Source organism: Condylostylus longicornis, unplaced genomic scaffold (assembly GCF_029603195.1).
Source record: "Condylostylus longicornis isolate FDR11 unplaced genomic scaffold, ASM2960319v2 ptg000083l, whole genome shotgun sequence".
NCBI lineage: Eukaryota > Metazoa > Arthropoda > Insecta > Diptera > Dolichopodidae > Condylostylus > Condylostylus longicornis.
Window position 1 is genome coordinate 2,958,049 of NW_026578051.1, and position 23,314 is coordinate 2,981,362.

At 23.1% G+C, this 23,314-nt stretch overlaps 2 protein-coding genes and 3 non-coding genes across 7 annotated transcripts in view; 1 reads left to right on the forward strand and 4 right to left on the reverse strand.

The window, feature by feature from the left end:
• Window positions 1-6,209: 6,209 nt before the first annotated feature.
• Window positions 6,210-12,637, reverse strand: LOC129613385 (uncharacterized). The gene is made up of 9 exons (XM_055527422.1): window positions 12,066-12,637; window positions 11,619-11,996; window positions 10,498-11,466; window positions 8,891-10,442; window positions 7,994-8,833; window positions 7,267-7,924; window positions 7,095-7,209; window positions 6,787-7,034; window positions 6,210-6,722 (listed from the first exon to the last, which is right to left on the reverse strand). Exons 1-9 carry the CDS (start codon window positions 12,378-12,380, stop codon window positions 6,278-6,280), a joined length of 5,520 nt encoding a protein of 1,839 aa, XP_055383397.1. The 5' UTR covers window positions 12,381-12,637; the 3' UTR covers window positions 6,210-6,277.
• Window positions 12,638-13,948: 1,311 nt separating this feature from the next.
• On the reverse strand, window positions 13,949-14,030 carry Trnas-uga (transfer RNA serine (anticodon UGA)). Its single transcript has one exon. It is a non-coding gene; the product is annotated as a tRNA-Ser (tRNA).
• Window positions 14,031-14,448: 418 nt separating this feature from the next.
• Trnas-uga (transfer RNA serine (anticodon UGA)) lies at window positions 14,449-14,530 on the reverse strand. The gene has a single exon. It is a non-coding gene; the product is annotated as a tRNA-Ser (tRNA).
• Window positions 14,531-15,264: 734 nt separating this feature from the next.
• Window positions 15,265-15,346, forward strand: Trnas-uga (transfer RNA serine (anticodon UGA)). The gene has a single exon. It is a non-coding gene; the product is annotated as a tRNA-Ser (tRNA).
• Window positions 15,347-17,023: 1,677 nt separating this feature from the next.
• The window catches only part of LOC129613330 (NAD kinase-like), a 43,149-nt gene continuing 36,858 nt past the window's right edge, over window positions 17,024-23,314 (reverse strand). For 2 of the 3 annotated variants that reach the window (XM_055527331.1, XM_055527330.1), the window contains 4 exons: window positions 19,518-19,601; window positions 19,168-19,401; window positions 18,354-19,062; window positions 17,024-18,241 (listed from right to left, as the gene is read on the reverse strand). In XM_055527331.1, the coding sequence (XP_055383306.1) occupies window positions 17,948-18,241; window positions 18,354-19,062; window positions 19,168-19,401; window positions 19,518-19,601 (1,321 nt within the window). In that variant the 3' untranslated portion in view covers window positions 17,024-17,947. The remainder of the gene's footprint in view (window positions 18,242-18,353; window positions 19,063-19,167; window positions 19,402-19,517; window positions 19,602-23,314) is intronic. The other variant, XM_055527328.1, reaches the window with a different exon arrangement.

Sequence of the window (23,314 nt, forward strand, 5' to 3'; positions counted from 1 at the left end):
AATCGAAATGAATTGGAGAAAAATTTCTTATTTTTCTTATTAAATAACAATTTCTCAATTAAATAAGAAATTTTCAATATTTCTGAGAATAATTTATACCAAAAAAAAAAAAAAAATTAAAACAATTTTCCGACAAACAAATTTTCAAACCACGTACTTTACCAAACCGTTACTGGAAAACTAAACAGATGTTATGAAAGTAGAAATTTTTTTTTCCTTCAATTCAATTCAATATAATAGAATTGCATATATAAATACATATACATACACATAACAATATAATAAGAGTACATATACCTAACTTAACCTGTATAAAAATAAATAAATACATATGCAATTTTTAATATTCTTATATATAGGAATTTAAATGAAGGTACATACTCATATAATATACTTAATTGTAGATATATATTTTCCGCAGAAGTAAACTGTTATATATAAATAACTTGTATATAAAAAACAAATCAAAAAACAAAAGAGATAAGATAATAAAATTTAGAAAAACAGATTTGAAAAAATGAAATTGAGAGAGAGAGAGAGAGAACCAAAGAGAGAAAATATCCTTGATATTAAATTTTTCGCATACGATATATTTTTATCATATTTTTTTGTATACAGGTAGTTTTGTTTTAATTTACTTTTTTAAGGACTAGAATTTATTAGAAGAATGTAATAAAAAAAAAAAATAAGAAAAACAAAAAATTATATTTTGATATGTGGGAAAATTAAATTAAAATTTCCCTTTTATATTTTCAATAAAAAAAATTTAAAGCGTCATTATGTCTAACCAGATTTAAATTGTATATAGTATGTAAATTTATATATGTATATATATATATAGATATATGGAAATTTTCATATTCTTATAATACTAAAATTGTTTAACAAAACAACTTATATATAACCTATATGAACTTCTCTATATTTAAATATATTAATGCATTTTTGTTTTGTATATACACATATGTATGTACATGGAAATAATTATAGATATAATATATAATTACCAGAAACCTTTTTTTTTAAATTTAATAAAAAAAAATAATTTTTGAACAAAATAACTACACTGAATTGAGTCTTATTCACTATTGTGAATAATTAAAACGAATAAAGGATACTGAATTAAATCTTTGTATACCATTGTGAATAATTAAAATGAATAAAAGATTCTGAATTAAGTCTTATTTATACTATTGTGAATATGTAATTAAAATGAATTAAGGATTCTGAATTAAGTCTTCTACACTATTGTGAATAATTAAAACGAATAATGAAGGTAAAATAAATTTATGCATTGTTATTTTGATATTGTTCTTTTCTATGAAGCCTATAATTATGCAAATATTTTAAATATTGGTTTTTATTATTTTTATAAATTATTATCTCAATATGTTTATTTTAAATTGGATTTTCGTATTGGAAATATTATTATAATTTTGTCCTGTTATAGTACATTTCTATACAATCTTGTAGAAATTTTAAAAATAATTTAATAATTTCTTATGCGTGGTAGAAAATGTTATAATAATTGTTATGTATAATTGATTGTATATCAGTTTTTAAACTAAACGTCTACATATACGTATACATCAAAGCATATTTTTTAAATTTAATCTTAATTTTAACCACTATAATATATTGTTATAATATTTGAGAGTTATAATATTTCTCATTAAAAAATTTGTAATGTAATTTTATGTATAAATATAAAATAGTGTTTTATAAAGAAAAAAGTAATTCATTTGTTTTGTAAAACAATTTACTTTTTGCAAATCGAGTTTTTAAACATCTACAAAATTCATAGTGTTATACACCATCAAGCATTCTAACAGTATATTTCTAAGCAAATTATTCAAAAAAAAAAAATTTACATTAAGTATAGAAAGTTGATATTGGGTTTTTGGATTTGACAATTATGAAAACACTTTGTAAACAGAAATTCCACTTAAAAATAATTTAATTTTAAAATAATTAAGTAGTACATTATAAAAATTTTTTGAAACTAGATTATTTCAAATGGTCTCTATATAACTTTAAATACATTACTTGTTATACGCTACACTAATAAAAGATACGTTCGTTTTCGTAGAAAATCTCCATTCCCATCTATATATATATATTAAAAGTATACTTTTGAATATCAACTACGAGTACATATCTGTATCTGTTATACAATAAAATTTTGTATTTACCTATATATTTACCTATATACCTATAGAGATTTAACATTTCACTTTAATATTAAAGTTAAACCTTTAGGATATTCTATATATTGTAAGTTAAAAAGATAGAAAGTACAATAATTATCAACCTCAAATGTCCACCTTATAATATAAAGGTATCTACATACATGTAGAATGTACATAGGTACACATAAATAGAATAATTATGTATAATATCGTAATTTAATTTTATGGAGCCCTAATGTCTGTACATTTCTTTTTCTCTTTACATAATATGGTTAAAATGTTTATATATCATATATTAGCATATTATCGTTTTATTAAATATATATATGTATTTGTAAATGTATATACTTTATGTGAATTATATCAACGGTATTATCTAGTTAAAAAAAAAAAACACAACCGATTGGAACCAATAGTAAGCAAATAAAAATAAAAAAAAAAAATAACAAGAAAATTTGGCAAGAACAATATTAATTTTACTTTCAAAGCAAGGAAATTTTTTAAAAAATTATTCAAAACAACTAAAGGATACTGAAAAAAAAAGAGGATTTTTTTAATTTTTTAATGCTAATTGCATAATGTAATCATTTCAAATTTTATAAATTAATTTTAATTAAATTATTCAATCAAATATTTTTCAGCCGCCATTTAAGATTTTATTTAAAAATCATTTTTAACTCTGGATTTTTTCAAACAAAAGCTTAAATTAATCAAGCCCCATATGGCTTTAATTTTCAATTACATGAACTAAGAATGAAATTTATTATACCGTAATAAAACTTATAAGAATAAAATTACCTTAAAAATCTAGTACAATTTTTATTTTTGCAAAAAAATAAAACCAAAAAATATAAAATGTAAACAAAGAAGATGTTCACCATCTATCTATATATATATATATATATATATTCATGCATATACATAGATATATATTAATAAGAAAATCAATAGGAAAAATTTAATTTATGCGCAGGATTTTAAATTTTACATATAATATTTTACTATACACACAAGTATTTTTCTTTACAGAAACAAAATATGTATACAAATTCTACCTTTACTACTGTTATTAATTTTTTCTTTCTATGCCAAAATCAAAAAAGAGAATTTTGAGAAATCACATAAATGTATTAGAATTTTATGAGTGAGTAAGAGAATGAGAAAGTTACGAGTATCTATAATACACGAATATTATGATATTTACGTAGTTTCACTGTTCGTTAATCGTAACCTTTTGTAATGTAACAGCATTTTACGAAATAAAAAAAAAAAATTTTGTGAAATAACATGTGTGAATATTTTGATAATCTTACCAGATTGCCTCAAATCTTAAAAATTAAAATCTTATTTAATAAAATTTAAGAAATATATTTATGGTCTATCACATGCCACAAGCAATAAATCTATTTCATTAATTATTGATGCCGGGTTCTTGAAATCGTAATAGTTTTTTTTTTCGGTAATTTTGTATAACAGATTATAACACTTAGAATGTGTTATGTATTATATCTTAAAAAAAAACAATCTAATTTTTAAGTAAAATTTGAATACTACACAAATATTCCTTTTTATGAATAAAAAACAAAAGAATAGCATTTTATAAATAATAATAAAACGTTTGGCAATTCTTTCAAAAAAAAAAAAAATTCTTATATCCAAATTTTTACCGATATTTTATTTCATAGCACATGCTTCAATATTTCTCTATAATATTTGTTTTTTTTTTTCAAATATATTGAAATTTTAAGGAAAAAGAGTATAAAAAAGTAACCTAAGCACAATGGTATTGTATTTTTCTCTAGTACACAATTTATATATGTATTATATAATGTACATATATGTATATATATATATGAATTAGTATAGAATATTTAAGCATACAATAATAATTACATATTAAATGCATACAAGTTTTATAAAAACACAAAAAAAAAAAAAAATTAAATAATCTGCAAAATTTAAATTGCACATTATGCATACTTTTAGGGGTAAGAATATCCTTTCAACATTTTGTTTTGCATAGAAACTGCAAAAGAATTTCTCATAAAATGCATACAAAAATACATGTGTATTGATATGTACATTATAAAATAAAATTTTTATACAAATAGACAAATACATTTTCTCATTGCTGTATGTGTGTGTATTTAATATATATCGTTAACATAGAAAATACCTTAATATTTTATACATCTCTATTATATCTGGTTAAAATATTCTTATATACTAAGGTACATGTGCTACGTTGTACATTCGCACATTAGAATTATAAATCGTGTATACAAATAAATATCTACATATATGTATATTTTATGTTTACGATATTATGTACCTAACTACATACATAAAATATTTTAGTCGGTGTATTTTTATCATTTTCATTTTTCACTATTTTTCATTTTTATTTCTCTCTTTTTTTTCTTTCATGTACTCATTGTTTTCGTTTCGTTTTCTAGTTTATTTTTTTTTTTTTTGAAATTTTATTTAGAACAAAACACACGGCAATGTTATTTGTATACGTAATATATTACTATATATTAATGTATTGTATGTAGGTACCCCCTTATTTTATGACGTCAATGACGACCCTAATATACAAAACTTTTCCCTTTTGTCCTGAATTCTGTGAAAAAGAAAAATATAAGAACAGAAAATAAAAGTAAAAACTAAAATGAAATGAAAATTTTCTGAAAAAAGTTTAAAAAAAAAAAAAAAAAAAACAATAAAAATAAAGAGTGAAAATATAAAAAAAAATGGTAAATGGCCTGCTTGTAATGCAAAATATATAAAAACTATGTATGTTTACAAGTGGACGGGTAAGAGTACATACATATATTTTAATAAAAATATGAAACTTTCAAATATATGCAAGTTCATATATATTTACGTACAATAATTAATATTCACATTAATGTGTAAATATTCTCTCAAAAGTAAGATTAAAAAGTAGGTACATATATGACTTAGATTTCATATTTAGAGAATGGATTCTTTAGCAGCTATTCTATAACAGTGCAAATTATAATCACATATTAAATGATTTTTTTTTTTTTTTTTTGCTACATTCTTATGTTATATTATATTTTGTTCTTCATTTTAATTTTTAGTATTCTACTCTATATGTATGTCCCTCTTGTAATCCTTTTTACTTCTTTTATTGTTGCGACAAAAAAAAAAAATATGTAGAGAAACATTAAATATAGAAATATGAATAGATTGTTTTTTCATTGCTTTTTTTTTTTATTTTGCAATGGTAAAAAAGCAACTATGTTATTATAATACAAAAAATATGATTTTACATATATAAATATAATACATATATATATAGATAGTTTTCTTTATAATACACCAACATACATATAGCATAATATATTAAAAATTTTTTTATAAAATATTATTGTACATTTTTTCTATTTACAATAAAAGTGGAAGTAAAAAAAAAAAATGCAATGAATAGGAAAAACAAAGTGATGTAGATGTTATGTAGAGCCATTTATATATATATACATACAATATATTTATAATATATAACATATATACATAATACTCGTATTTGATATACACAATAATTGTATGAATATGCAAATAATAATAATAATAATAATAAAAAATAGTAGAATAGAAATTGAATGCATCTTGCTTACCAAAAAAAAAAAAAAAAACGACCATAAAAACAAAGAAAAAGGAAATTACATTTTTTAAATTAAACATACACACATATTATATTATAAGAATGTATTTATATAAACAAAGTATGTACGATACGTATTGAAAATTTTTTTATTTCTACCAAAAATTTTCATTTCTATTTTTAGAATACATGCTTTTGAATGTTAGTAATATATATGTATAAATATAAAATGTGGTATATAAAAATTTTAAAACTATAAATTTATTTTGTGCATATACAATAGTGAAAGTATTTAATTTTCAAACACATTTACATATATATATATATATGAATATATGTTAGGAAATCCATATACATATTTTTGTTTTTCCAACGAAACATTTGCTTAATTTTAAAATACGATACATCTAAATTGAATAAAATTAAATATTGTAATATAATAGGTTTACTTTAAATATTAATTACTCATATATAAATTAAAATCATTAACTTTTTCAATAACATATTTTTCTTTATCAAATAATGCTTCACCAATTGCTGCACGAAAAGTTTGTAAATTAGGCATTAATTCACAATCGGGTATATTTAATAAATTTTGAAATATTGGACCCCAAATATCTTTTTTTAAATATCTTGGGAAACGTTGTTTTGGTGCCCATATTCCACATAAATTTTTATGAACATCCATATATTTGCCATATAATAGTACATGTATTATTCCAGCAACACCATATAAATCTGTTTGATATGTCCAAGGGCGTCCTTCACGCATTTCAATACATTTAAAATCATCTTTTTCATGTGTATACATAAATGTTTGTTTTTTTGGAAATAATTCCATATCAATTGAAACACCAAAATCTATTAATTGTACAGCTAATTCATTTTTTGGGTAAGAGAGTCTAAAATACAAAAATTATAAATATTAAGTGGAAATTTTAATTATTACGAAAAATTAAAATTTACTTTGTCATTAATAAGAAATTATCTGGTTTTATATCTGCATGAATAATTTTTAAGGCATGTAAATGATCAATAATTTGAAGAATTTGATCAGTTAATATCATTACAACATATTCGTCCAAATTTTTATTTGTTTTTCGTTTGTAAGTATTGCAAACTGCTATAAGTGACCCATACGGTGATAATTGAGAAACATAAATGCTAGCATTATTTCCAATCAGAGCATATTCGATATTCATAAACGCCGGAAGCTAAAATATTAAATTTCCTTTTACTTTTGTTCTGTTTTGTTTTTCTTAAATACTATTTACCATGTCAACATTTTCCACACGACTCCTCAATTCAAGACAAACATAATATTCCCACAAATTAGCAGGTTTTTCCTGTTTCAAAGCAAACATTTTTCCAGAGTATTTTTCTTTTGCGCTGCAAAAATATTTGTATAGAAACATTAAATATTTTTTACTAATATTGTTTAATTACCTATAAATAGTACCAAACGTTCCTTCCCCAATCATTTTGCAAACAGTGAACTTTTTGTTTTTTATAGCAATATCATTACCTGCATTAAGCTTATTTATTTTACCTTTCAATTCGCATGAATCTAATTGCTGAATATGATTGGTAAATTCTATACTTTCAAGGAAAGCTGTAGTTAACTCCGAAGAAAACGGATTAACATTGATATCTAAAAATTTGTCTTTGATCATAATATTTGTTTGATCTAGATTTTCTGGATTAAAATGTACGAAATCAGATACTGGATCACTTTCATCTCCATCAGTCCAAGCGTGTTTTTGTGTATTACAAGATTCTATAGATTTCGTATATATACTGCGACCCAAATAATTTTCTTCTTTATCACACATATTAGAAGCTCGTTGGATATTGCAATCATTATCCTTTTCAGTTATTTTTAAAGAACTCATTTCTTTGCATGCGATATCTTCCACACCTCTAATTTTTTTTTCAATTTTTTCATGATTAGGAGGTATTTGTGTACCTGAGCAGTGCTCACTTAGTGAAAAAGCATGCATTTCTTCATATCCTAATTTTTGATTCGGTGATGTTTCTATAATTTCTTCTTTAATATGTAAGCTTAATTCGTGTATATCTGGGTGTGTTTTCAGGGAAATCTGATCTGAAATTTTGGGTCAATTAGCTATAATTTTTCAATTATTTAAAAATACTTTACGAATTTAAATCATACCTATGGGTTTAGTATCATGAATAGATTTGTTTGACGTTTGCGATACAATTTCACGTTCGGTTTTAATCCTGCTTTTATTTTCAGCGAAGGAATTTGACTCTTTATCGGCTAACTTAGGTAAAGTTAAATCGCTAAAATTAGGTAAAATTGGTTGTTGTCTTGGATAGTTTTGTTTTTGAGCAAAGTCAAACACAGGAGTTACGTATTTCTCTTCAACAACTAGTGAATTCACTAATTTAGGAGTTGGGGAAGTTTTTGGTAAGCATTTATTAATATCAGGACATTTAGGTAACGTCAAGTCATTTAATTTTGCAAATGTCAAGGAATCATTAATTTCAATTGTTTTCGATATTGCGGCAGTTTGTCCTTTTCTTTCAGGTGTTTTTACAAAATAGTTATAGAGGTCATTTTGAAGTTGATCTGAAACTTGATCTTCTTGATAATTTGATTTTGCTACAGAATAAGTTTCTGAGACAAAACTTTTTTCTACACAAGAAAATTTATTTGATGATTTTTCACTATTGCCTTTGCTAAAAGAAAACTTTGCAATTTTAGGAGCTGGGGAATCTTTTGGTGAAAACTTGATGTTTTCTGGGCATTTAGGTAACGTAAGATCATTTAATTTTGAAAATGTTAAAGAATTATTGAAATCTTGGACTTTATATGCTTGTGCCTTTCTTTCAGGAGTTTTTGCAAAATAATCGTATAAATCTTTTTGAGGAGTTCCTTCTCTAGATTTCTTAAGTATCATTTTGGGAACCGTTTCAGTTTTTTCCTCAAATATTTGTATAGACTTCATATTAAAGCATTGACTTGCATCATTGATTTGTATACATTCTCCTAAACATTAAAATGTTGTTACAAATTTTAACCAAATCAACTGCAAATGTTTCTTACCTGTTTTGGGATTAATACCAAAATTTCCACCTTCTTTACCAAATTTTTCAACGTTATCTGTATTCGTTGCAATTTTTTCTAAATTTTTTTGTTGATCTTTATATTTTATATTTTCTTCTTCTACAGATGTTATTTTGGTTTTAGTTTCATTATTTTTATTTATTTCTCTAAAAGAATTATCATCAATAACCAAACTAGTTTTCTGCACACCTTCAGAAAGTTTTGTGTTAGAAACAGTTTCAAATATTTTTGGATTCCCTATATATGTGCTATGCAATGATTTATTTGTTTTATTTGCATCATTTGAAATACTTTTTATGTCTACAGATTTTATTATTTCAGGATCGCATGATAAGGTTCCTGGTGTATCAACAGAAGATTTTGTGCTGCCAATAGCCAATGTATTTGGTTCGGACATTTCCATTATAGTTGAGAGTTGTTTATAAGGTTGTGGATCTGCATTATATTGTGGTGATGTGTTTAAAACTGTACTCAAAGCAATATTTGTACTGGATGTACACTGAAGTTCTTTGGAAAGAAGAGGAAAACTTAATTTATTGCTTTCATAATTTGATTTTTGCTTTTCTTCATTGAAGTTATCAATTACATCTGGTGATTTAACTCCATTTTTTTCAATTTCATCAATAGTTTTTTGTTTTATGCAATTTTCTACTTTTTCATTTATTTGTTCTTTAATATGGGTAGTATACTTCTTCCCAATTGGAGTACTAGCTGGTTGGGCTCTTACGAACAAATTAAAATTTTGAGTGGAAAATGTTTCATCAACAGCAAAAACTCCCATTTGTGGTGTTTTGGTATTAATACATTCTTCGGTTTCTTCTTCCACTGCTGGTACTTGAGGTTTTAGTTTAATCGGACGGGGTTGTTTAAATTTAAAACTTCCGTCGGGATCTTCATAAATCACAAAATTATCCATATTTTTATTTTCCGTACTGGCTGCTTCTTTTACGTCGTTTTCATTATTTAAGACGGAATTATTTACCGGACTTTTTTCTTGCATCTCGCAAATTTTAAATGGCGGCTTAAATACTTGTTGTTCTTGCAATTGTGCTGATGGAAAATTGAAATTTACTTCTGGACAATTGTTAACTGCGACACTTGGTTCCATTTCAACATTAGATACATGGAAATTGGAAGTTGAAGGCCCCTTCATATTAGAATCTGTGACATTTTTAAAAATTTTAGGAAATTGTAGGTTTGTTGGTGCCGCAAATGAAATGTTATCAGATACAAAGTTTTGTGCTTCTCCTTTTTGTGACGAAATATTATTTGGTGCAAAGCTGTTAGACGCCATTTCAATATTAGAAATGTGAGATTTAGAAGTTGATGGCTCATTGGAAGTTTTTGCATTAAAATCTAAAGGAACCAGATTTTTAAATATTTTAGGAAATGGTAAATTTGCTGAAGCCGCAAACGACATGTTATCAGGTGTGAAATTTTGTGTTTCTCCTGTTTGTATTTCTGGTGAGATTGGATCTGCAGCTAAATGATTTGGATTTTCTTCTTGAACACATGGCCAAGGTTTAAATATCTGAAAGATATTTATTTAAAATTAAAAAATTAAACATTATGTAAAAATTTTCAACCGTTTTCCTTTCTGTAGGAAATGGAGCCATCGATTTTCTTGAGGGGAATATACTTGTTCTACCAACGATGTTAGTAAAGCATTGTGTTTCATCCATTCCTTCTTCAACCATTATAGTTTCATTTGCATTAAATTTGATTTTACGTTTTCCAGACTTAATCTTCTCATATAATATTTCTTCAAATTGCTTTTCTCTTTGAACTAATCCATTTTCCACCTCATAATATACTTCGCCAATATTAACCAGTAACTTAGAACTTTGCGAATTTTCTAGTTTAAACTGTGACAGTTTAAAATTAGAATGCTTATCCGGTAGGTTTGTCTTTGGAAAATTTTTGAACATTCGAATACCAACATTTATTTCATTACCAAAGTAACTCGCACTCATTTCTGTAAATTTATTTTGAACTCCATGTTTTAAAAACCATTTATAAGCTAAAATCTCCTCAGTTGAAAACTCAATATCAGGTTTCGGATAATGAAATAACTTGTTATATTGGGGAAAAGTACCAGGAAGAACTTCATTATCTGCTATAATTTCTACTTTCCAAATTCCTTGTGGATAGTTTTGTTTGGCAAAATTTTTGGGCAGTTGTATACCTTTTGAAAAGTTATCCTCGTAATTTTCAGTAAACGGAGTTGCAACTTGAGGCTTTTTAGAAGAAAGTTTTCTTGAATTTTCGCCTTCACTTTCTTTATCATCTTCAAGTATCGTAAATCCTATTTCATGTTCTTGACTTTTTGCATGGTCAAATAAATGACCTCGTTTTTTCAATCCCTTCGTCCATGGACCAGGTTCTTTTAAATTTTCCTTCTTCCTTACACTATCAATTATATTTTTTACTACAGGAATATGATGCTCTTCTATTTCTGGTGGATTAAGGGGTAAATTAGGATTAATATTTTGATCCTCAAAAATTTGGATTCTAGCATTTCGATTATTTGCAAAAGATTCGTTTTTGTCATTAATCTAAAAATGTTTATCCATTTTAATTGTCAAATTTGATCAATTATAAAAAAAAAAAAATATAAATATAAATTTTAAACTAGCTAAACTAGAATAAGTATGTGAAATTTTATGTGAAAATACAAATAAAAAAGAAAAACAAAACAAGTTTATACCTTGATTTTCCCTGGGTTTGAACTCTTGACAGCACTTCCTGTCCGAATACTTCCTACTTTTTTCTTATGTGGTCTTAAAGAAGTTAAAGCATGCCTTCTTTCTCTTATTGAAGTCATCATTTCCTCTTTCGACGTTTCATCTTGGTGAAGTATACGTTGAGACATAGTGAAACCGAAATGTTTATAAGCTTGTTCAAGTTCCTCGTAAGGTTGAGCTTTCACTTCTATTCCTTTTCTAAATATACTGTCAGCTTTATGAAAATTCCCCACAAGATCATAGTAATAAGCCCAACATATATATAAATCTGCAATCATGGTGCCTATACCTGAATTGAACAATTCCTGATAAAGTTCAACAGGGTTTTCTTCTGTATCAATCTATGAAATGTATGTTAAAAAAAAGTTAAAGTTCATTTTTTATAAAAAAGTTAAATTCAGTATATTTACATATTTAATGAAAATCCTAATCAGACGTCTATCCTGGTAGTATTTTTTATCATCTTCAAACGTAGTTAAGCACTTTAATAATAACTTTTTCAAACCGCTTTCATTGCCTCCACTTGGATAACTTTGTTCAACCCATAGTATATACTCGTACCATGGTTCCAAGGGATCTTCTCCTTCATAGTTATGAATTGCATTTTCCAAAATTTCACGCTGTTTTTGTAATTCAGAATGATACGTTAGAGAACTTGTTAAAATACTTGCATTTCTTCCGCTAGCCAATGGCTGAATATTTTCTTTTGCATTTTCAAAATCCATTTCAATATAATGCTACTTTAATATTTTTGAATGACTATGTGAGGCACGTACAATAAATTGTCACAAAAACAAAGTATGTACAGCAATATGGAAAAAGCTGATGGATTCCAAAATTTTTAGTTGTTGTTTATTTAAGTAAAACAGACACAATTAATGAAATATTTTCAAAATTCAATGTTATATCAATTAAATTTCCTTTAATATAATTTTTTTTCTGATACTTGAAACAATACAATATTTAATAAAAACAAAAAATATTACTGAACTGACGAGAGCCACTGTAAATTTTTTATCAAACCAGTAACCGCCTTTTTGAAAAATACTCTAAAAATATTTACAAAAGTCTGCTGGGTAATTGTTGAGGGCTGCCATTTTTAATCGGTGTGACCATCGGTAAAACTGTATCTGCTGTTTTTTCGGGGAACCCAATGTGTAATAACTACAATTTTATAAATAATATTAATAATAGGATAAATATTTAAAAAATCTTAACTAAATTATAATAAACAATGGAGTCTAAGAGGCTATATTAAAAATAACTTTATTAGAAATAACGGAGTTATTTTTTGACAACGTCAAATAAAATGTTAAATTGATCACAATCTGTCAAAAACTAAATAATTTTTGATTGAAATTCAAATTTAACTTGTTTTCGCAGTTCTTTCAAAGATGAGTAATTCATTATAATGTATTATAAAACCTTCAAGACAGAAATGTGTAAGCAAAAAATATGCACAAATATTAAAATTATAATTTTTCTCTTAATTAAAGAAAATCTTGGAAAAATCTGGAGAAAAATAAAATTACAATGTAAAAAATTATCGTATATTTGATTTGAGAGTTTATGATTATATTGAAAACATACAAAATAGTTTACATTTTCTAAAATTTAAAATATATCTTATAAAGAAAAATTATGACTTTAGTAGTGTAAAAACTATGGTAAAAACTTATATTTCTAATAATTAATAATTTTAAGCCTATTTATAATAGTTTTTATGAAATATACAGTAGTTTTGATTTAATACATAAATTTTAGATGATTTATGAAAATTAAATTATTCACGTCTGGTAACAGTTATATTATTGCATTTTGCTCTTTTGACACTCATTTTTCTACAAATCCATACAAGAGGCACAAAGGGTAAAATTTTCTGGCAACTATGACATTTCTGACAGATATGTACTTTTTATAAGTTTGTAAATTTGTTGATTTTTGTTTTTTTTTTATTTGAGTAATATTTTACTTATGAATTTTAAAAAAATTATTTTTAAGATTTTTCAATAAATATAAGTATTAAAATTACATACACAACTATTAATTTAATTCGAAATATTTATTAAAAAAAAGCCAATGTCATTCGGTGTTGAGCAAGTAAAAAAATTTCAATAAATAATTGAATAGCTTTGCAAAGATAACAATGCCTCATGTTTTTCAAAATTGGTTTTTTTTTTTCAAATTCAATCTACGTGCAAGTATATATATAAATTGTTTTTCTATTTTCATGTTCTGGTTATTCGTATATAAAATTAATATAAATTTTATAAAAAAAAAGTAAAAAAAAATTCGCTGCGGACAGGATTCGAACCTGTGCGGGTAGAACCCAATGGATTTCAAGTCCATCTCCTTAACCACTCGGACACCGCAGCACAAAAATTTGAATGTCAAAGTTACCATTTAATTATATGAAGAAAAAATTGTTATACATGTTTTCAAACACGCAACATAATTGTAATATACCAAAATTTACTTTATAAAAAAATTTAAGAGCAATTTCAGCAAAAACATAAAAGTACCTTAAAAAGTTATAAATATTTAATGAAATAATCAAATGTACCTATATACATATTTCAATTTAATTCGCGTACATAGAAAAAATACAATATGTACATAAATTATTTATTCACCAAAAATTAAGATTTCGAAAACCAAAAGAATTGCATGATTTTAATATCTGTATTATCCTTATTTTCTTTACTTTATAAAATAAATTTTAAATTTATTTTACATTTTAAAATCGTTTCTAATTAATAAAAATTTTGTAAAAAATTAAAAAAAAAATGAATGCGCTGCGGACAGGATTCGAACCTGTGCGGGCAGAACCCAATGGATTTCAAGTCCATCTCCTTAACCACTCGGACACCGCAGCTTCAAACCGAAACTTGATTTTTACAGCGCTATTCCAATAGAGCTTTTTGTAAAACTTTTTAATACATATTTTATTATTAGTAAAGCTTTTAATTTATCAACGATCACTTATAATGTATACCAATTTTAGCTGATTAATTTTTAATGCGAGAAATTATACGAGATTCAATTGGCTCAATACAATCATGTTTATTTTTATTTAGAGGCAATCTTCTCTTCTTCTACTTTTTGATTCTATTTTCCTTTGTTTTCTTTATGCCATCTTATAATTGTAAATTTCTGTAATTAATGTAGTTTTTGATTACATTGCAAGATATATTTAAGATATAAATGTGGCAATATTTTATGTCTTAAAGAAAAGCTTACGTTCTACTTGAATTCAAATTATTTGAATTTAATTAAATTTAAATTGAACAATAGCTGTAAGTATTGAAAAATAAAACACCAAGTCGAAAAACTGTCTTACTTTTTTTTGTTATTTTTTTTTGTCACCTTTTTTACATCGAATTATTTTTTAATAATAATGAAATATTGTTTAATCTTTTACAACGCCATGGAATAATTAAGAGCTAATTTCAGTATATAGTATGTATTTTATAAAATTTAATTTGCTTGTGGCGCGAAATAGTTTGTTTTTTTTTTTTCGAAATTATGCCATTAATAGTTTAAAAAATTTGTGATAGATGTCATGCTTGCGAAATATTTTTAAACTATTTTAAACAAAATAATTTTGTAGCTGCGGTGTCCGAGTGGTTAAGGAGATGGACTTGAAATCCATTGGGTTCTGCCCGCACAGGTTCGAATCCTGTCCGCAGCGGAATATTTTTTTTTTTTTGTAAATTAAAAAAAAATAGTGCAGAAATTTATGAGATTTTTATTTATTTAAAAATTTATCGATTTATTTTATAAAAACAATGAACTGAATTGAAAATTTAAGATTATGAAAATTGAAAATTTATTTCTTTAAAAAATTTAAGACCTTATATAAAAGGACTTGGTATATATTCTGCTAAACGATACCATTATTCTGTTAAACGATATTATTTCTAAGATAATATTAAAAAATTGATTTTTTTTCTGAATAATAGAAATAATTTCTTAATAATATTGTGCGGTATTACAATATGCGTCTGATAATAAGTGATGCGTCTAAGAGAATAACAAATATTTAATAATTTAATTAGTTAATATTTCAAGACTGCGATTCATTGTTCTTTACATGGTTTAAAATTTTATTTTAGAAGTTAATTATTGTGATTGGTACATTTTTTTTAAATGTTTCAAGCTTTTTCTCTTATCTTCTTCCTCACCCATACCATCTTACACAGATATCTAAAAACTGCTATTTTTTGTAAATTAATTTTTTGGTGAATTAAAGGGAATAAATTATGCATAAAAAAAAAACATATTTTGATTCATTAACATTTTTTTTGTTTATTATTAGAAAAATTAATTTGTTCTTTAGCGTTTTTATTATTTCAGTATGATTATAAGATTTAACATTTTTGTTCGATTTGTAAACTTACATTACACGTAAAAAAAAATTCTAAAAGTGCGTTTTTCTTTTATTTTTTTATTTTTTTTTTTGGCAAATTATTTCTAATTTATAACGTTAATATAGAAAAATTTCAAATTTATTTTTAATAATTTTAATTTATATAATAAGGATGAAATTCATATTATTCCAATTTATATTATTTTGTAATAAATGTTTTTTTAAATTTATTACACTAATATTGCAATTTTAAATGAATAATTTCAATTTTTAGCAAGCAAGAATATATATAAAATTATAACTAGTTTTATAAAAAAAAAAAAATAAAAATTGTATAAAAATAAAATTGATAATAATATTCGAATATTTTATGCTTAGTAATTGAAATATATGCTTAGTAATTTAAATATTTTATTGTTTATTACTGTTGTTGAAAATAGCATTTTAAAAACTTTTAAAAAAGCATTACTTAATATAAATTTCTTTGCAATGAAAACTATTAATTTTTATAGAATTCACTTTTATAGATTTCACTGTATTAATCAAATAATAATAAGACCCAAAAGTGATAGTATAAATTCATCCTCAATATATAATAAAATTAATTATTTTATATTTACAAATTAAGAAAATTATTTTTAAATTAAAAAATATTATGAATATAAATTTTTTTTAATAATAATATTATTAAAAGTTAAAAAAGTGAATGTTATAATTATAAGTGAATTTAAATTATTTAGAACCAAATTGCCCTTTTCTCAACAATAAATATAAATTAAACAAGAGAAAAAATATTGTAGTTGTTTTTTTTTTTTTTCAGTTAACATTTTTAAATTTAACAATCACTACTACTTATACTATTAAATTGGTATATTAATATACAAATATATATATATATATTATTTTATTAAGGTATATAATATAAAAGATTTCAATAAAATTAAAAATTAAATACATATACACTTATATATACCTAATTAAATAATAATAATAATAAAACAAGAATAGTGAAACGAGTTTTCTAAAACTTTAACTAAAGAGCAGTAGCAAATAATTATTTTTCTTTAAAATTTTACATTTTTCCATAACAAATTTTTAAGCTTACCTTTAACATTAATGTCTTTTATATTTTATAAAATTCTATACAATCCGATTTAATAAATACAATCCGATAAATGATTTAAAAATTTTGAAAAATTTTAATTTTGATAAAATTGTTAAACTAAAACCATTTGAAAATTAATTTTCATACATTCGTATTTTTATCAATAAAGAATGAATATAAATTATGATTTTTAATTTATAGTCTAATTGTTTTATTTTTTTTCCACCGTTTGAAAGCAATCTAAGTTGCTTTATCGTTTAGACTAGTATCTATTAAAACCGAAAAATGTAGGGGTAAGAATATTATTAAAATTATTATGTATATATTATAATAGATCAATTTTAATTAGAAAAATATGTATAAACTTAACCTTTTCAAAAAAAAAAAAAAAAACAAAAAAAATTGTATTGTTGTGAACTACTAAAATAATCGAAATATTTTTGAATTCCATTTTATAATTTCATATTTTCATTTTTCGTTTTATAGTTAACTTTAACAATATTTTATATTTAATAATGAATTCCTTTTTTGTATTATTCACAATTTTTAACATAAATTATAATTTATTAATTTTATTAATATATGTATAAATTTTTATAATTAAAATATACTCTTGAAAAATATTACAATATATCAATTTTCTTTTTATTTTTGTTTTTTTTTCATGGTTATTGCAAAATATTATTATTTTAATTCTTTTTATAACTTCTCCTATTTTCTTTTTTTTCTATTACTATAGCAAATTATTTGCATTTATTAAAACTGCTATTTATTTCTTCAAATCAAATTTTATAGTTGAATATGAAAATTCAAAAAATTCAACTATCAAGTAATGTATCACTAGCCTTATCTAATTCATCGAGTGTATCTTCAGAACCTGAACCAGTTAAATCAGATAATTCATCTAAATGTTTTTGCCGTTTGCGTACGTTCCAGTGTAAACAACCGGCTAATGAATCAAACCAATCAGAAATTTGATCTTGAGCACATATACTTGGAACTGGATATATTGATGTTGTTACTCTTAAACTATCACCATGAAATAATTCTTGTCGATTTCTACCGTCAAATGATACCCATGATGTATTTCGGCTATCTGGTGATATTGAAACCTACAAATATCAAAAAAAAAATTCAGTAAAATTGTATTATTTAAAAAATTTTAATAACTTTTTGTAGATATTTTATAAATGTGCCGATAATTTTTCTTAAATTTTAATTTACCTTAAGTTCAACACCAGCTGGTACAACAATTGGCCGAAAACTTAATGAATGTGGACATATTGGTGTTAAAAGTATAGCTGGTACAGATGGATGAATCATTGATGCACCAGCAGCAACTGCATAAGCTGTACTACCAGTTGGTGTTGAAATAATTAAACCATCACCTTGTACCGATGTTATATATTTTCCATCCAAAAATAAATCGATATTACTTAAAAATGGTGATGGTCCACGATCAACAACAACTTCATTCAAAACTAATATATTAGTTTCATCTTTTGTACGTTTATTATTTTTATTACTGGAAATTGTATTTTCTGTATGAGTAGAAGCATAATTATTTTCATTATTACTGTAATAAGAATTTTCTGATATATGATTTTGATGATGATTATTATGATGATTTGTTATTGCTCGACCAGTTGCTGTTGTTGTTATTGTTTCATCAATATTATCTCTTGATTTTCTTACAATAATACAACGTAAACGACTGCGTAATGTTAATGCAGCATGACCTTCTAATACATTAGTAACTTGTTCTTGAAAATTATCAAAACGGAATGGTGTAAGAAAACCTAATGAACCTAAATGAAAAGCCATTACTGGTGGAACTGATTGTTGAAATAATAATGAAGCATATAATAATGTTCCATCACCACCTAAACAAATTATAAAATCAATACGATCAGTTAAATCATCTCGGCCATCTCTAAAATTATAAGCAAAATAACAAAAAAAAAAAAAAAAAATACAAATTAATAAGATAACAAAATATAATATTATTTGTTTTCTTAAAATTTTCATTAAAACTCACTTAAAAGTAACCAATTTATCTTTAATCGTTTGAAATTTTAGATCAGCTTGTAATAATGGATCATCTAATACTGCTGCTTCAACCCATACAACCATACGTTTCTCTTGAACTAACCATTCAACTAATTTAACAAATGGTGGTAAAACTGTTGAATCCCGAACTTTTTTAATAACTAAAACAGTTAATGGTGGTTTATTCCAAGTTAAACGTTGGCTTGCCGGATCTTGAATTTGCCTAAAATTTAAGAATAATAATAACAAAAAAAAAAAAAAAAATTAATAAAATAAATCTAAAATAATGTTTTGATTTTATATTTTTTAATATTTTTCAAATAAAAGTTTAACACTTACATGACCATTGCTTGATTTTTCATTATACGGCCACATGGTCCAAACTGTTGAAATGGCGATGGTGCATTTAAACTTCTTGTGCGTCTGTAATTAAAAAAAAAACAAAAATTTAAATTAAATTATTCGAAAAGAAAAAAAAAAATAAATTTAATATTCTTAAAAAAAATATTTAGATTTTTTAGGAGATTTTTTTTTACCTAACTTTTAAATGATTATTGTATAACATATTTTTTTTTTAAATTATATTTTATAAATATAAGAAAATAAATTAATTATAGAAAATAAAATAATTACAAATTTAAATAAATTAATTATTTAAATTATTATTGTCTCTCAAGCAAAAAATAATAATTTTTGAATTGAAAATTTTTTTATATTTATTTTATTATTGAATTAAATAAAACCCTATTCAATATTCCCCCTTTTTTATATATAAAAATATAACTTATTATATTACAATTTATTTACAAATATTATAAATATAAATAAATAAATTATAAATAATTAAAAACACACATATGTTTTGTGTATAACAGATCTGTTATAGTATATATACTTAATATTTTTTGTAGTAATAATATAATTAAAATATTATTAGATGTGCCAGACGTCCTTGGTTATATTTCAACAAAAGTATTATATTATGAGTAAATATTCAATAAACTTTAATACTAAAAAAAAAAAAATTCTATTGTGGGAAAGCGGATGTTAACATTTTGGTTAGATTATTATTTATTATTATATTAGATATTAAAACGTTACTCGTAAAAATATTGAAAAATTCAACATGATTTTTTAAAAGTAAGTAAATTAATAATGCGCATCTTTTATTCATACATACATATATATATATATAAATAAATTTATATATATATATATAACACTTATGTATATTAAAATAATATACAGGTTTGTTATAAAAATTTTTCTGTACTAATAAATATTGTTATTGTTATTAATATATAAAATAAATATACCAAATAAAGAAAACACCAGAAAATATTATACATATGTACATATATGCATAAGTAAGTAACATTAATTTAATATTATGTATATATATATATTTGTAAGTATATAACACTTAAACGCGATATTTTTATAATGAACTTGTTTAAATGAATTTTTTGTTTTTTTTTTTTTTCGGTCTTAAAACATCCGGAATCGTAAGAAAAATTGTGTGTGAAGGTGGTTCTTTTTTTTTAAATATAACAATAAAAAATATATATATATATACGTATATACATATTTAAATATATTATTATAAAATTTAAATATAACAATATTTAATATTTAATTTTATCAAAAAAAAAAAAAAAAATTCAAAATAAATTTTTTTATAATTATAGAAAACCAGTTGATTTGTTAGTAGAACAATTAATGGGTCATTTACCTGGAAAATAAAACATGTAAACAAAATTTGATAAATTTTTTTTGGAGATTTGAAGTAATTGTTTTGATTTTTGGTAATAATTTTTATTTTAATAAATTATTTCTATTGTATAAGAATATTCGATAAAATTTAAAATATAAACAAAAAGAAATAATATTTTACTTGATTTACTAATGAAAATTATAATATGTTGTAATGTATGTATATGAACAATATTATTATATACATATTCAAATTTTTTGAAAGTTCTATTACTTGTAATGCAATAGAATTTTAAATATAATAATGAACTGGTATTTCCCTCAAATATTTAATTGATTATGTATTAAGAATCACGTACGCCCAAAAAAAAATATCCAAAAAAAAAAAAAACAAAAACAGAATATCAATTCGAAGTATAACACAATTTTTCACCAACAATGTTTTTTAAAATTACAATAAAAAATTAAGGTTATTTCTTACAATATTCAGACATGCACTGAAAGTTCAAAACTAATAGAATACTTTTTAAAATAGTAAAATACTTATAAATCTGCAAATTTATAATATTAGACCTTTTCATAAACACAGTATATTGCGATATATAGCAAGTGTTCATAAATAAATGTTGCTAATCAAGTTTTTTCATAAACATTGTTAATCTATCACAAAAATATTTAAATTATCATGGCTAGCGCAGTTAAATCAGCTGTATTTATATTGCGTATGTATCACATTATTGTTCTGCAGTATTGTGTTCTCTAATATGAAAATCTCTAATATTATTAATTTATTTTGAGTAACTTGTTTTAATATCCAACATTTATCTAATATACTCTTCTTCTAATTTATAATATTTTGGCAGTAGTTATATTAAAAAAAAAACTTAAAAATTTCTTTAGAATTTTAAGCGGAACTTTTATTTTGAAATATGCTTTTTTTGTAGATTTTAAAGTTTAGATTTATCGAACATATTTTATATTAAGACCTAAATTAGAACTAAATGAAACTTTAACAATAAACGGTCGACTGATTTTATAAAGAATTCAAAAAGAATATTGTAATAAATTAATAAAATTATTCATTTGTTTTATTTATTTAATTTATTATTTTTTTAATGAATTTAAGGCAATTTTCACAATTATTGTTAAAATTCAATATTACATTAAGTAATTGAAATGAAAAATATAAATGGGATTTTATTAATTAATTAGAAGAGGGCTAAAAATATTTAACATGATTTTAAATAATATTTGAAATTAATATATAAAATTACTGTAAAAATTTAAAACAAAATAAAATTAAAAATGTAAATGAATTAGAAAAATTGATTTGCAGCAGTAATATCAAATTCAGAATATTATTTTTATTATAATAAAAGATTAATTATGTTTGAATTTAATATTGATATTAAAAATTAATGAGTTCCTAACTAGTTCAAAACTCAAATTTATAAGCTGATCGAAAGTTTATTATTAAATCTAGCAAAACTAATTATATGATTATTGGCTTATTAAAACCGGAGTTAAATATTTCTATAAATCATTAAAAGGTTGGAACATGCAGCGAATTAATTCTTGTGATTGAAATGGAATATGTAAAAATTAAGTACAAAACTTGCAGTGGTAAGCTGAGGTATTACAAAAGGATATCTAATCTTATTCCAGAAAACTATCATAATGCTTAAAACAGTAATAAAAATATGGCTATAAAATTCTTTTCAAATACAACTGGCATGAAAAAATATAGTAACTATATTCACGCATGATTGAACTCTTCAACAATTGAATTCAATTGAACTGTTGTAATTTGGTAAAAATTAAATTAATGTTACATATTAATTTGTAACCTAATGGATTCATACTTCGATTATGTTAGTTCGAATGGATCAAATATATTGTATAAATACCATTGGAACAAAAATTTGTTACACACTATAGTCGTATAAAGCATAATAAATTTTTTCATTGATTGACATAAGACATTTTTGCATTGACATAAGACAAAAATTGATTCTTATGTCAATTATTGCAAGCATTGACATAAGAATCAATTTTTCACAATAACAGGTCTTAATAATGATCGAAAACTTGCTTAATGCCCTATACAATTGAAAAAAGAATTAATGAACGTTATATTAAGTAATTACAATATTAGCATTTCATAATACTTTGGTATATGCAGAAAATTTTAATCAAGAAATGTCATCAAGTATTTAAAGACGAAAGACTTCAACGTTTTTTTTTTTTTGTGGCAAATTTTGGTGAACATTTGTGATATTTAGTTGACTTCATTTAATTTTATTACAATATGAAATTTTATTTTTTTTTTTTTAAATAATTTTCTTTAATTTTAAATATAATTTTAATTTAAGTTTGATTTTTGAAATTTTGACATATGAAATTTAAGAGTGCATAGCCCTGTT